Source organism: Clytia hemisphaerica, unplaced genomic scaffold (genome assembly GCF_902728285.1).
Source record: "Clytia hemisphaerica strain Z4C2 unplaced genomic scaffold, Clytia hemisphaerica genome assembly, whole genome shotgun sequence".
In the NCBI taxonomy this organism is placed as follows: domain Eukaryota; kingdom Metazoa; phylum Cnidaria; class Hydrozoa; order Leptothecata; family Clytiidae; genus Clytia; species Clytia hemisphaerica.
In genome coordinates this window covers 423,895-439,801 of record NW_027103938.1, presented here as the reverse complement: position 1 = coordinate 439,801, position 15,907 = coordinate 423,895, and the positions used below count along the sequence as shown (strand labels likewise).

The 15,907-nt window shown below is 35.6% G+C and overlaps 1 protein-coding gene across 1 annotated transcript; it reads right to left on the bottom strand.

Annotated features, from left to right (window-relative positions):
* Positions 1-2,521: 2,521 nt before the first annotated feature.
* LOC136809871 (endoribonuclease Dicer-like) lies at positions 2,522-15,685 on the bottom strand. Its single transcript, XM_067066428.1, has 7 exons — positions 15,533-15,685; positions 5,246-5,532; positions 4,508-5,083; positions 4,089-4,292; positions 3,650-3,874; positions 3,001-3,410; positions 2,522-2,819 (listed from the first exon to the last, which is right to left on the bottom strand). The coding sequence occupies exons 1-7, from the start codon at positions 15,601-15,603 to the stop codon at positions 2,628-2,630; spliced, it is 1,965 nt and encodes a 654-aa protein (XP_066922529.1). The 5' UTR covers positions 15,604-15,685; the 3' UTR covers positions 2,522-2,627.
* Between the last annotated feature and the right edge of the window lie 222 nt (positions 15,686-15,907).

Genomic DNA, 15,907 nt, shown 5'->3' with positions numbered 1-15,907 from the left:
TCGAATGTTCGAATGTTTTCATTTCGTCATTTCGAATGTTTTCGTAATTCGGAAATTAAGTGGCTTTACGGCTAGTTCGAAACGCAGGTCACAGGTTACAGGTCAACAGGTCACATGTCACAGGTCAACAAAGTGCAGACCGGAAAAAAGATAATAAGATCATAACATATACATAACATAACATCAATACATAACGCATTAAATTACAAAAAAGTAATACATGTTATTTAGATATTATAAAATGACAATTGAATAAAATAGCAACCTAGTGACACTTACTTACAAAAATAATGACAAAATCATAAAATATGATGCCTAACAAGACAAAAGCACGAAAAATATTTATTATACAAAATGTGATGTGGATGGTGTGAATGGATATAAAACGGCACCAATCAGAAGCTTGTGAGGTCCCTAAGAGAGTGGTTTTAGAAGGATGAAACTAATTAATCATTCAATTGTTATTTTAATGACTTAATGACAATTTTTGACAAAAATGTTGACAGAATCACAAAATATCATGTCTTACAAGAGAAAAACACCAAAAATATTTAGCATACCGAATGTGATGATAACAATATGGCTGGATATAAAATTACACCAATCAGAAGCTCGTGAGTTCTCTGAGAAGGTAGTTTTAGAGCGATGAGTTTTATTATATAACATTACAAACATTACAATATGTAATATACCTGTTATACGTATAATATGGTTTTAAATTTTCTGGTCTGCGTTATACACGGCGCAAACTGCGAAAGATCGATAAAAGCACATGGTTTAATTTTGATGTTTGAAATGGTTTTATATGGATGAAATTGCTTGAGAATTATGTTTTTGATAATTCTTTGTGTTTTCCAAACATTTTCCTCTGCAATGACATTGATTAGAGTCAACCTGTCATCACTGACCTGTGACCTGTGACCTGCGACCTGTGACCTGTGACCTGCGTTTCGAACTAGCCGGTGGCTTTATAAAAATCGAACGCTCAAAACGTTTGAAACCAGAGCGGGCGGGTCATTGCAGTGAATCAAAACATTCCACTGACATTTTTGGACGAATACACAGAATCTGGCGAAAGTTTTTCAGCTTTTTTCAGATATTTAAAGTCATGCATACCTATTTTAAAGGCTCCTGAAAGTAGTTGTTTACTTTTTCTAAGTAGATTTTCCCATTAAAGGATAGAAATTCTGATATTAATTCTCTATATTCTCTTACTAGTAAATTTACTATGGATTGCTCCACGTTTTGGTCTATTCGAAAAACCACAAGCGATTATTCAATCAAAAGTGTTCGGATAAACATGGTGTTAAATTTATTATATAAGTGTAGTCGGTCAGTGTGTAAAACATTGCTAAAGGTGAGGCGACCCGAAAGGGCGGCCTCATTCGTTCGTAATGAACTCGCGTCGCAAGGGCCCAGTGGATCGGTGAGACGGGATTTGAGGTCAGCAGATCTCAGTGTGCAGTTCCACTGTTGCGATAAAAGTGTCGGTAATCTCAAAGTAGCGCAAGGACATGACAGAACGAATGAGAGCTATCGAGCCAATGCTCACAAATGAACGAGTACAACTATTATTTCCAATCTAGGATTTTCTTTCTTTATTCTATCGTAAATATTTATTTTACCACCTACTATATGAAATTTTAAGATTTGAATTATCGAGTTTCACAGTATAAATAGTTTTCTATCAGCTTCCAATACAAAACTTTTTTCCAATTTTGAGCCTAGACATGTCGCCCTAACAACAAAATTCTCCACACTGGTTGAAACTCACACATTAAAATTTGCAACTCGCGATTTTAATTTGCAACTCGCGATTTTAATTTTCAACTCGCACTTTTCATTTTTCAACTCGCACTTTTCATTTTTCAACTCGCGATTTTAATTTTCAACTCGCACTTTTGATTTTTCAACTCGCACTTTTGATTTTTCAACTCGCGATTTTAATTTTCAACTCGCGATTTTAATTTGCAACTCGCGATTTTTATGTCTTAACGTGAAATTTTCAACTCGCAACTCGCACTTTCATTTGGTTAAAATAGCAACTCGTAACTCGCAACTCGCAAAAACCAACTCGCAACTCGCATATTTGATAGCAACTCGCAACTCGTAGGACCAACTCGCAACTCGTTTGTTAAAAATCCACGTTATGTTTGGTTATGTTTTGATTTACATTTAAATTATTCTTTTCTATTAAAGGAATTTGTTTTGAAAAGAATTCGAATGTCATTAATAAATACGATCGTTAATTACATTCGAAAAGAATTTAAACAAAAGAAAAGAGAAAAACAAAAAAAACGGGCATGCCTAGGCAGAAATTAAAATTACTAAATGTAGACGGGCCTTAAATTTCAAAACAAAGGCTGAATAAAGTCTAAACCAGGCTCTATCCGATCTGTCAATCAAAACAAACTTATCGAGAACAAAACATTGCTTGCGAAATCGAAAGTGACACACAGACAGAAAACAGAAAACAAAATGACATACGCGTTATACTAATAATATATAGATTCTTAAAGGGCTTAAAGTTTTTCGAATGAAAATTAACCAAAATGGCAAAAAGTTAAAATGTGGTAAAATTGCCATTTCGCAACCTAGAAACCTAACAACCTAAGTAGACTTTCATTCTATGTTCCACCTGACCTGTATAACAAGCTGACAGCGTAATGAGGTTTGATTCTTGCATTTCCATCTTCCGAGAAGATAGTGTTGACCATTTCATCAATTTCATCGAACATCTGCTCTCTAATCTCATCCTCTGTTGGTAGTTCCCGGTCTTGGCATTTGTCAAATAATACTGATTCGATTTTTTGCATTACCTTGTTGATAAGAAAAATAGTTTTTGGAATGCCATTTCTTAAGCTGAAACTTTGCGACTTTAGTGGAAGTTATCTATGAAACTTAAAAACATGGGGAAACATATAAATGCAATGTTTTGCTGCAAATGACTCGATTTTAAGAATTTAGTAGAAATAATTTCCATAAAACTTGGAAATTTACCTCAAGTTGTCTAGAAGTGTCCTCATAATCTTCCTCACTCGCCATTACAATAAATTTGGAATCTTTAGCCCGTGCTCTCCCTTTAGACTGTGCATACTCTCGATAATTGAAGATTCCATCAAAACGCACCACCAGGTTACATTTGCGAACATCAAGACCTTCCTCAACTACACTAGTGGCCACCAGAACGTTAAATTCGGCAGCTTTGAATCGGGTCAAGATTTTGCTTTGCTCTGTAGACTTCATGAAACTATCTGCCAAACGGATGTTTTCATCAAAACCATGACCTAAAACATATTCACTAGAAATCCCTTGATATGTATTCGAATCAGATTTGACCATTCTTTGAATGAGTTGGGATAGAATAATGGCTGTACATCTACGTTGAACAAACATGATGGCATGAAGTTCTAAGATGAAAAAATATTGTAAATATCAGTATGTATGGATCGTAGGTTGATTATTCATTTCAAATACACCTATCACCACTTGAAATAAAGCGTGGGTTAGAGTGTACCAGGAAAGGTGATTTAAAAAATGCCTAAAGTCTTCGCTCTTGAGCATCCCTCAATACGTAGTTTACTGTTGTTTAATGTAGTATTTAGGATAATTTGAAAGATCAAGGACTTGAAATAGTCAGATGTTTTACCTTTATTTTGCCTTTGAAAATTTAATTTTTCCTGCAGTAATACATCTGTCAGAAAAACATGTGCCTTGTTGGTGATAAAAGGTTGTAAAGGAATCACACGGTCTGGTTCACCAAAGCCTTCTTTGATTACTGCTTCCCTGTAACCAGTTTCAAACTTGTTGAAAACGTTACTGCAATCTCTGAGCACCTTTCCATTCTCTGTGCTGAATCTTTTTTTGTGTTTTTCTTAAAAGAAAATGAGTCAAAGTTTAAAAATGCCATATAAATTAACAATTGGGAAAAGCACACCAAAGTTGAACGAAACTTTTTGAAAAACCTTGTTAAATCATGGTGGTATCAATTGATATCAAGAAGCACTATACTCAACAAAAAATAGTTGAATAACAAAAATAATTTCTTAAATTTGAATGAGAATAAAATTGTGGTCAAACAATTCTACCTAGTTGTCCTGAAAGTATTTCAATGGCATCAAAAGTTGATATTGGTCCAAGTGTTTCCAGAATCTGCAGACCAAGCTTTACAGCATCTGAAGCAATGGCACATGCATCTTTAAATCCTAAACGACTTGTTCTGTTGATAACATCAAAGTAGCTTACATTCCGAAACAATGACTTGTCAACTTTAGCCTGTTTCTTTTGAAGATCTGAAATGAATCATAAAAAAAGTTCACATTTTTTAAATTTGTACTGTGGTCATTTTTACTAAAAAGATGATTTATGAAACAGTTACAAAAGAGCAGAAGAAACTTAGAAAGATGAAATATCATATTACTGTATGAAAAAGCAGAATCTTTGCAAACTAAAAAACCCGAAGGTTTAACCCTAATTTTCACCCTTGGATGAGATAAATTCTTCTTACCAAACATTTCAGAAGCTTCTTGGAACTCTCTTTTCAATTTGAAAATGAACAAATTCATTTTGTCAAAGTCGTTGATCTTATATTTGCTTGAAAACATCAATACAGATTCAACAGGTTTTGTAGCATACTTTGATGTAGCTTCACGGTCAGAGCATGTAATGCACTTAGAACGCATAGTGGTTTCCAAAATTTTCATACGGTCATCAAGAAAATCTCTGATAGAATCTTTATCTGGTGATTTTTTATATTTCTCATTGATTATTGAGGCAGTCAAACCCATTATATGGGGACCACCAGTGACTGGTAAAAATTCCATTACCCTAACATACGGGTGTTTCTTTGTTGCGTTGTGGCATTCATCCATTATTAGAAGATTAATGTTTTCTCGTGTGAAAAAACCATGGGTTAGTATATTGACCAAAATTTGGGCAGTCATCACTAGAACATCATTTTCATTAAATTCTTTCACCCAAGTATCTTGATCCCAAAAATCAACTCCCATATCACCTGTATAATGTTTCACTTTCAAACTTGTGTTTTGAGAAACAGCTTTTGCTTGTTGTTCGGCAAGTGGTACTGAAATCGAGAACAAATATGTTGGTTTTTAGAAACTGACACGATAAAAAACAGAATTTTGTTAACCCTCAACGATACCTTATGCTGTTTTTAGATTCTTAGAGAACCAGGGTTAGAAAATCATGCAAAGAATTAGACAGTGTTAATGATATTTCTACAAACCTGTGTTGACAAGAAAGAAAGTTCGTTTTCCACCATCCTCAAATTTCCCCTTGATTTGGTCTTGTTTGTCTCTGATCAACATCACGCTGATGAACGTTTTACCAGTCCCAGTACCAAGACATACTATGGTGTTGTCTTTGATAGCTTCCTCTAATATTTCTACTTGATATGGACGTGCTTGTTGGATGGCCTGTTGGTGAAAGTCTGGAACATTCTCAACTGTCCCTACAGTTTGTAAACCATTCCTTGGTGAGCGGAGGGGTGATGTGGGTGACCCAATTGAGCTCCTAAAATATTTGACAAATAATTCTCAATTCTTTTTTCCATTGGTTGAGAGTCTAGATTAAGAGATTTAGTTTTTTAATTCATACTTATCATTCATACTTTTTTGAAACACCTGATATTATTTCCAAACACAAATTGTGATGGCAACATGCACAAAAAAAAAATCTTATTTATCAATAACAAAAGCGCAAACAAAATTGTGTAGCTGAGCAACAGAACTCAGGTAAGAAGTTTATGAAGCAGCCCTGACTAGCCACTTTCCAAATTATGGACAAATGAAATATATCCAGACTTTGCAAAAGTTACATTAACCACAAACTCTTTTTCAAATTAATTTTTATTTTTACAAAAACGAAAACATAGAGGGAAAAAAATTTCATGTCAATGCTTCATAGAAAAATAAAATTTGGACATAAGGCTTCTCAAGACTTTTTGCCCTAAAGCTAAAATTCAGGACATAGGCTGTTTCTTATCTTTTTTTAAATTGCAAAATACACCAACTTTCCTACAAGAATTCTGTGGATTTGAGGCAAGCGTGTATGCTGAAAATATAGGGGATTAAGATGATCTAAAGTCAATTTTTTTTTAAATGGACTTAAGTCTGTCTTAAATAGCAATTTCCACCTTTTTGCAATTTTGTTTACAATTTATTTATTTTTCAACTTTTTCTACACTCCAACATTCTAGAAAGTTTTTCTACATTTTCTAGATTCATATAGCGCACTCACTGTGTATTTCTCTTTGTCAAATTGCCTTGTCTTACAAACAACCGAAAATGTATCTTGGGTATGCCAGAGTTAATGCTTTCTCCAACGAAAAATTTTTGTTTTTAAAAAGCGTTGTAAATATGTTCTTCATAAAAAAGAATTCTTTGCCACGGAAAGTCACGTGATATGCTTTTCAACCAATAAGATTTAATTATTGCGAGGGGAAAACAAACACTATGGTTTAACTCACTAAAAGATTTTGTTTAATGATTACACATAATCAATCTTTAGTAAGTGTTCTGTTTTCCCCAATTGTGACGTCATGCCGTTGCAAAGAATAACATTGAGTTTGTAAAATCGTTATTTTAACATGCCTATTTCAGTTTGCTCGCTTCTCAGTCTATTACTATTACGCAGTTAATTCTACCATGTTTGTTCATACTATTGTTTGTTTTGTGCAAAAAACCAAAAAACAAAATTTTCCAAATCCCCCATTTCGATTAAAACAATAAAAATCAAATTCCCGCTTTCTTCAGAAAATTGAAGATGAGAAAAAACCTAAGCCTTCGGATTGAAACAAATATATGAAGGAGGAGATTTTACAGCTGCCCGTCGTGCAAGGCTACGGATGCCAAAAAGAAGGGTTGTGTGAAATGCGGTTATCTCATTTGATAAACAATAGCCTGGGAATCCAAGCGTTAAACTTTATTCACAGTCTAGTTTATGATTTTTTTGCTGCTTGTTTAATGCTTGGCGCAGGTAACTCGCCTGCAGGGAGATTTTTCCCTGCAATGCAGGTTCGGCCTGATTGGCTAGCTTTTGGCGTATTACTTAGCAGTACTTTGATAATTTCGATGAGCGCGCATAATTTATGGAAAAAGCTGACTCTGCATAAAAAAGGAAAACAAATGAAAATTAAAACATTTTAATTCATTTCGAAACAAAATGGCTGTTTGCTGGAAGTCTAAATACATGTGGCTGATATTTTGATGTGGTTTTTAGCAGTTTTGAAAGTCTTTAGAGCTTGTGAAAGAGTTTTTATGGTAAGTTGATTATGTGTGTTTGCCTGGGTTTCCAAAGTTCAGAAAGTCTGTCAACAAGGGTTCACACACAGACTGTTTATAACATTCTGTGTCAGACTAATCTACCTGCACCAAGCTCTATAATTTTAGAACTTTGTGAGGTGAGGTGTTTTTTGTTTTTTCTAAGATTATGAGCTTGGATTCCCAGGCTAGATAAACAACTGCAAAGGAGCGCCAGAAAGCAATCAGTAGAACCAGACGGTGTCAATCGAACAAAAACCACAATCGAACCAATCGAACGCGATCAAATTATTGGGAATCTCAATCGAACTGCTGATTCCTGGGTAATAATCGATTGTGTTCGAGTAAAGTTCGATTGGTTCGATTGATTATCAATTACATTCGACTACTCTTCGATTTTGTTTGATTACGATTATGTTCGATGAGTTCAGTTAGGGAAACCATCCAGGATCCTGCCATTCTATAAGCCAGCAAAAACTAAATGACACTTGACACGGCTTCCAAAAGCCGGAGACCAGAGCAAATGATCTTTCTTGACGAGGGCGCTCTTTTGGATCTATTGTTAACTCATTTAAAATGGTGGGCAGAGTTGCGGAATGATAAAGGCGCCTGCCGCTTCAAGGGTAGTAACGCCAAAACGCCCAATATGGTCAGCCAACAGAAGGCAAGTTTGTTGCCGCAGGAGTTACGTCATGCAGGAGTTACGTCATGCACTCCACCGTAGCGAAAGCGCGAACAACATTTTACAATTATAAAAATATCTTATGTGCTTAATTAATTCTTTTTGACTTTGAGAGCTTCATTGAAGATGTAGAAGTAGAAAGATAAAAAATGCGCTGGTTAATTTTGTTTAAATAGGTGTGTTCTATCATTGTTGAAAGTTGGAGAAATTTCTACCGACGCAGAGATTTTTTACAGCCAATTAAAGACACAGTATACTTACTATGTTTGTTATATCAGCTGGGCAAGAAAAGGTAAAAAAAGACGCAAACGTAATTCTTTTTGATTGCGGTTGTGTACAGGAACTCGGAGTTTGATTGCAATTAAATTAAATTGGATCCCTCTGTTAGAGCTTTTTAGCATGGGCGGCCAAGCACTTAGGGACCGTGTACAAATATTGTTCCACTTTTCAACGAATTTACACGATTTCTTTCGTTTCCCAAATGATTTTAATGGTTTAAGAATCGTACCAATTTAAAGCAATGTCAGGCTGAAACGTTATGGAACGATTTTAAACGTTTTTCTTTGAACAAAAAGTGGTAAAACGATTTGAAAAGAAAGTCTTCAAGATCAAACGATCTCCTAATCAATTAAACGAATTTGAAACTATCAAAACGAATTTGAAACTATCAAAACGAATTTGAAACTATCAAAACGAATTTGAAACTATCAAAACGAATTTATTACCTCTAAAACGAATATCATACCTCTAAAACGAATATCTAAACTATTAAACGAATATCTAAACTAGTAAACGAATATCTAACCTATTAAACGAATATCTGAAATATCAAACGAATATCTAAACTATTAAACGATTACTAGCTAATAGTCAATGCTACGATGCGCCCGTTGCTAAAAGTATTATTCTGGAATAACATTACCGGATGTAGTACTCTGTCTCATTGTTGGATACGTAAAATGCGACTTTTTTAGTCAAAGCACTCGTTATACATTTTTGGAAAACTAAGGGGTAGGGGAATCAAAATAGCATGGACATTCACACCGACAATTAAGAGTCCACATAGTTTATAATATGGATCTATGCACTGTCTCTCCACTCTTGTACCTTTACTTGGCCTTGTATGGTACACGAACTGATTTTTGATGAATTTTAATCGAGCAAAAACGATTTCATTTTATTGAAACGTTTTGCCTTCGGATGGAACGTTTTTCTATTTAAAAGAACGATCTATATAAACCTAAAACGATTTTGAGAACACCAAAACGATTTTGAGTACACCAAAACGATTTTGAGAACACCAAAACGATTTTGAGAACACCAAAACGATTTTGAGAACACCAAAACGATTTAGAGAACACCAAAACGATTTTGAGTACACCAAAACGAAATCTGGATATTTAAGACGATTGTAAACGATTTTCAAGATTTAAAACGAATGAAAACGAATTCCTTTTCATAGTTTGTCAGTCATCGTTTAGAAAACGATTTTTCTTCAAATTGTTGGCTACTAAATCGTTTCATACCTTTTCACTATACGATTTTTTCTCAAACGATTAAAACAATATTTGTACACGGTCCCTTAAGTACTGTGTATGAAAGCGAATAAAATCTAATACAATTGAATCAATTGAACGTAATCGAACATAATCGAATACAATCAAACGTATGAAGCAATCAAACGTAATTGAAGCAATCAAACGTAATTGAAGCAATCAAACGTAATTGAAGCAATCAAACGTAATTGAAGCAATCAAACAGCAAATTCTTGGTAATATTCAATTGCAATTCGATTGCGCTCAATTGATTCGGTGTTCGATTCGTTCGATTGCACTCAATTGATTCGGTGTTCGATTCGTTCGATTGACATCGTCTGGTTAGAAGAAACAACTTTCGTTTTTGTTGCAGATTTCAAGAAAAATTCTCTCAGGGATTACTTGTCAATTTGCTGTATCAACTTGTCAGGAAAGAAGGGTAATGTTACCCTGGAGTTGCACCCACATAACTGGGAAAAGTTGAAGGCAGCAGATCTCAATTCAAACCTCAAATCTATGCCAGAGATATCCAACGCACAATTTCCAGACTGACAAACAGTCAAGAAATTAGGATACCTTCAGCCAATCTCTCCTAACTAGGAGAGTTGTAATAATTTGGAGATTTAGGTATCTTAGATAGGAGAGCAGACACTTTGACCTGAATTTTTGAGGTTACTGCTTTGATCTGCGTTTGGAAAACTATGCAAACCTTTTCTTCATCGAGATTTGCACCACTGACCAAAATTTCAAGTACCTTAAGTGGATTAATTTTCGCGTGGACAAAATTGCGCGAATGGAAGATTGAAAATTTTCGCGTGGACTAAATTTCGCGATTTGGCCTGTTTTTTACCTAATTTCATTCATTTTCCTAGGGGTTTTGGCAAAAATTGCAATTCTAAAAATTTCGCGTGGACAAAATTTCGCGAAAATGGCCAAAATACGCGAAAATCGCGAAAATTAATCCACGCGAAATTTAATCCACTTAAGGTAATTTTCTCTGGGGGGTTCCTCGAAAATTAACATCTGTAATAATCTGCCGTTCAGAGCCTAAAATTTTGTGAGCACGAGCTAAAGATTTGTTTTTCTTCTACGGAACGGCATGCTATGGTCCGATTTTTGCGCGAAAAAAGCGTTCGCTTAGGGGAGCCGTCCATATTCATTTGACAAAGCACAACGTCAAATTGACGTTATGAAGGGGTGGGAGGGTTTTCAAAAGTTAGGTTTGACGTTATAAGAAATCAAAGGTATACTTTTTTGTGAAAATCGCGAATATTTGTAACCACCAACCACACTATACTTTATAAGCTGTCGAAAATATATTTGTGTATGAATTACATGAAAATTTGCTGCTTGCATAATCCCATTGGTTCGCGCTATGATATCATTTCATCATATATTCATTGTTTGCGCGACCGAGCGAACCACACCGCCCAAGTGGGCAAAGAAGGTGGAACGCATAAAGCACTTTTTAAATAAAGGTCATAAGTTAAAAGACAAATACACGCGTACGGGTACAACTAAGTACAGACTTTGCTTTGCGACATAACGGGAAAGCTTTGATGAAAAATGGCTACAACTTTTGGTATACATCGCTTGACGTTATCTGTGGGGGTTGGGGGGGTTCAGAGGATAACGTCAATTTGACGTTATGCTCAAATGAATATGGACGGGTCCCCTTATGCTAGTTAGCACATTTGTGACTCCCCAAGCGATTTGAAGTACACAAAAGTCCGATCGGCTAAAGCGGGTAAAACACCGGTCTCATAACGGGCAAAGTGAAATTTCAAGCGGCCTAACATTTTAGAAGATCGGCCATGAAGCGGCCAATGGAATTTTTCCAAGAACGGCCTCAAGGCCTCTATTAGAGGCTTTTTCTTGATCGAGAGACCGGCCAAGCGGCCAGCGGCCTATTTAGCGGCCTATTAGCGGCCTTCTTTAGGGATCTTCTCATAAAAATATAATCGATTTTCGTTTACAAAGTTAGATTAATGATTCGACTATTTAATCGAATAGCTGCCGTCGCTTAGTCGAATAGCTTCGACTATTTAATCTCCTATATTCGATTATTTAATCCTTGTATTCGATTAATTAATCCTTTTTCGCTTATATCTTAGGGATCTTCTCAAAAGTAATTATTGACTTCAGGTTAAGCTTGTGGAATTCGGTTAAAGTTTTACCAAATTTTGGCTATAAAGAATTTTACATTGTCTAAAATAATAATAGAGAATTCCACCGACTGAGACGGGGATATTAACAAAAGGATCGTTCGTGGTGAGACAGGGTTATCTTGAAAATTGTTGCTTTAACTACTTACAGATTCTGAATTTGTTTATCAAGTATTTTTGAATAGCGAAATACTTAACTCTCTTACATTTCTTTTCAAATCATAATATAGAATTGGAAAGCAAGAAAAATGTCTCGAGAGACCAAATATCTTGAGGTTCAGCCAAGCCCAACATGACCCACAACAAACAAAGCAGAGTGCAGACTTTTACTAAATGTTTGTTTACATTGAGCTCCCTCTGCGTGCTTTCCTTTGTGTTATCACGTGAACTTTTACCAAAAATAGTGATGAAATACGCTCCTTCTGAGTGTGTTCTCTTTCTTTTCACGTGATTTTCACTTTTTCTCTCTCTCGCATTCTAAAAGTTGCATCAAACATTCGAAACGTCACAGATCAGGAGCTTGTGACAAATCAGGAGCTTATAAGAAAGCAAAGCCTGCGAGATGCCCTTTTGGAAGCTTTCCCTCTCCTCTACTGGGGAAGCAATCATTTTCTTTTATTTTACAACATTTGATGGCTTCTTAGGTCCTTCTTTATTTTTTATTTTTTTTATTTTTTTTTTTGTTTTGCCCTTTTTGACTTCTGAAAAAATCTTTCTTTGTTCCAAAATGTACTTGAAAATGTAAGTAAATTGAAAAACAAAGCTAAGGGCCGTTAATGGCTGCTAATGGCCGTTAATGGTCGCTAAGGGCCGCTGTTAGCGGCTTAAAACTTACTGTGGCCGCTTCACTGTGGCTGCTTTTAATAAGCGGCCTCGCATCTGCATTCTTCAATGTCTGAGCGGCCCAAAAGGTAAAAAGACCGGTCGAGTAGAGGCCAAAGAAGAATGGTCTTTTTACCGATCGAACTTTTATGTACTTCAAATCGCTTGGGGAGTCACATTTGAATGGTGTTTTGGGCTATAGTTTTGCATTCCGCTAGCCAAACTTGATGAAATTCAGTACACAATCTCATTTGCTTTTAATAATAAGCAATTATTTACATCTTGGAAGTGGTAAGATGGCGCAGATGTCTCTGGTTAGTGAAAAATACAGGTTTTTTGGTTTTTAGTATCCTAATTAGGATGTTGATTGCTATTTTGGATACGTTTTTGTATCCAATTTGAGATTAAGTAGGAGAGATTGCCAAAGGTATCCTAATTTGCACTTGTTCTTGACTGGCAAATGTTCCTAAACAATGCGTCACAAACAGTGATATTTCGATCGCACGAAAGCGCTTCAAAACACCAGCTTTTTTGGAGTTTTGTCTCATTTACCCACATGCTTCAATCTCGCGTAGGCTTAGGGGTCAAGACTAGAACCCCAAATACGAGACATTTGCCTGACCAAAAAAAAATCATCATCATCAATTTTTTTAATTGTCAGAATCGTTTACTCACAGGAAATACGCAACTTTCTGAAGTTTCATTTTTTTTCGGTTGTGCTTCAAAGAAAGTATTCCGACTAGTCTACGAAAAGTGCGCTCACGCGGCCAATGGAATATCTTGCAAATTAATATATGCATAAAACTGACGAAATCCTTTCTTTTTATGCTTAGTGACGTCACCATCGATCCTGACTTGACAATGGAGAACCAAAGCCCTAGATGAACGCCCCAACTGAAAATTGAAACTAGGAATTTATTGAATATTTCACTAATGAAGTATCAAACTTTTTGTTTTTTGTAATTATTATAAATTCATAATTTTTAAATACTATTTTTTGAAAGTCAAAGGACAATTAAGGGGCCGTCGACAAACGATTTTCCTTTTTTTTAACGGCTTCTGGCCGTAAGGGGTGGGAGGGGGTCACTGCAATGCCGTTAAAAAAGTTTTAAAAAAAGGGAAAGTCTCACTTACAAATTTCATCAGCCCAAAAAGTAGAAACATGTGAAGAAAGGCTAAGACCAAAGCAACCACACAACATTCACCTTTTTCCCTCCGCCTTAGTTGACTCCTTGCTCCACCCATCCCGCCCTGACTTGCTGCGGGGCTTGGAGTTTCAAAATAGACCTTTTTTTAATGAGGCCACCCTGTTGAATAATTATGTAGTCCAGCAAAAAAAACAATGATATAGCCATGCATAATTATTATAATATGCATGAAACAGTAATTATGCATGGCTGTATCATTGTTTTTATGCTGGACTACATAATTATTCAACAGGGTTGCCTCTTTAAAAAAAGGTCTATTAGAAGGTCACGGCTCAAAACCACATGTTTATTCCGTGCGAAAAGAAGAACTTTGAGGATTACAAATCAAAAGAACATGGCGGCCATGGACCAGTGAAAGTATTTACTTTTGACGAATTTTTTTGGCCGCTAAGACGTAGGGGGGGAGGAGGTCTGAACCTTAACGGCCTCAGGCCGTTAAAAAATAGGAAAGTCGTTTGTCTACGGCCCCTAAAGTGAATTTAAGCTGATTGGGTGGATATTGGGTGGACGGGCGTTTTGCACATTCCGAGATCGGAAATTAAACGAGAGTAAAAGACAGGGGCGTCTTATCATGTAATATTAATTCATTATTCTTTTATTTTTATTTTTCGCGAATGAAAAATGAATTTTTGATTTTTGAATTAAGGAAATATAGTATAATATATTATATTTGATTGTCTCAATGCCAAAAGATATTTCTTTACTATACAAATAATCTGCTGTGTTGCTTCGCCACTTACCCCCTGGCGCCGGATTGTTTTAGTAGGCACTTCGGTGGTCAAGTAAATAAAAACACATGTATATGTTGAAACCGACTATGGACTGGCCAAAATTGCAATTACATAAATTATTGTGAAAGTGAACGCTTTAGACAAATGTGTGGGAAATCAAAAAGACAACTTTTGTGAGAATGTTGAGTTTTGTTTATAATTATCAGTGAGGCTGGAACTTCAATTTTTGAGGATTACGATTTTACCAGCTTTTTAGCAATTTTTGCCTCGCTAACCCAAATCTCGCAACCTCTTTACCTTAAAGGAAGATCGAAATTAGAGTTTTTCAGCGTTCCGAAAAAAAATGCAAAGCAAAAATTTTTTCATCTTCACAGGATCGATTCTCAACAACAAAATACATCTTTTGGTCTTTGGGTTTGTTTCTGACGTTTTTCCTTCAAAGAATATCGATCACTTTCCTTGTCCCCTCGAGCGCGCGAGAAAAAAATGATTAGCTCGCATTCTCGCGCGGGCGAATAAAGATGAGGCGGCAATCTTGCACTGAGGGTGCTAATTAGTTTCCGCCCTATTTTGTGCCCACAATAGAATGGTCCAAATACGGGGGTATTCCAAATGATAAACAATGTCGTTCTCTGTAAGTGTTTATTTTCTAAGAGATACAAATAGTACCTATAATGAATATTATTAACTTATTTATTTAAGTATTTATGAGCCCAAATTTAAATATCTGGTTAAATAAAAAACAAATGATTTCAGTTCTGTTTTTCCTCAAACCCCCAGGAAAAGTTTTTTGGCCGACTTAGCTATTTTACAAATTTCGGAAAAGAACTCCCATAGCATAGGAATTCCAGTACATAACCCGATTGGTTCATTTCGGAACGGCTTCAAGAAAGTCATAATGGCAGATAATTTTAAAAGTTTCTGAGGAAATGTGTGGAATTTGTCGATGTTGATGGCTTGTTGATTCTTTCAAGAAAAAAGATAACAGGTATAGCTTTTTCTAATCCTGGAATATTGAGGTTCCAGCTACACTGATTATAGATGGCTGTTTGTGACGCACTGACATGCATGCTGTTCGCTTGTCTTTGTAAAAAAGAATTTGCTCATACCTCTTCATAATCTTTGCCACTAGTTGATTTGTGGATTGGAAGATAAACTTGTTTCTGCATATTCGAAACATCAAACTTTTTCATGATGAATGATATAAAAGAAAAATTTTATTGATGACCTCACCCTCCTGGACGATTTCTTAGAAATGGAAATGAAAGAACCATTATTGAAAAGTTCAATGCAGGGCCTAATAATAAAGGTCTGTCTACACTGTATACCGTAAGTCTCCGTCTACATCAGCAAACGAAAGTGAAACCAAAATGGCGGCGGTAATTTTGGGTTCTTTATCACGTATGAGCAGTATATTATTAGGGAGATAATAAATGTGTTACTATATAACTACTAGTAATGTGTTATATAGTTACATAGTGTTA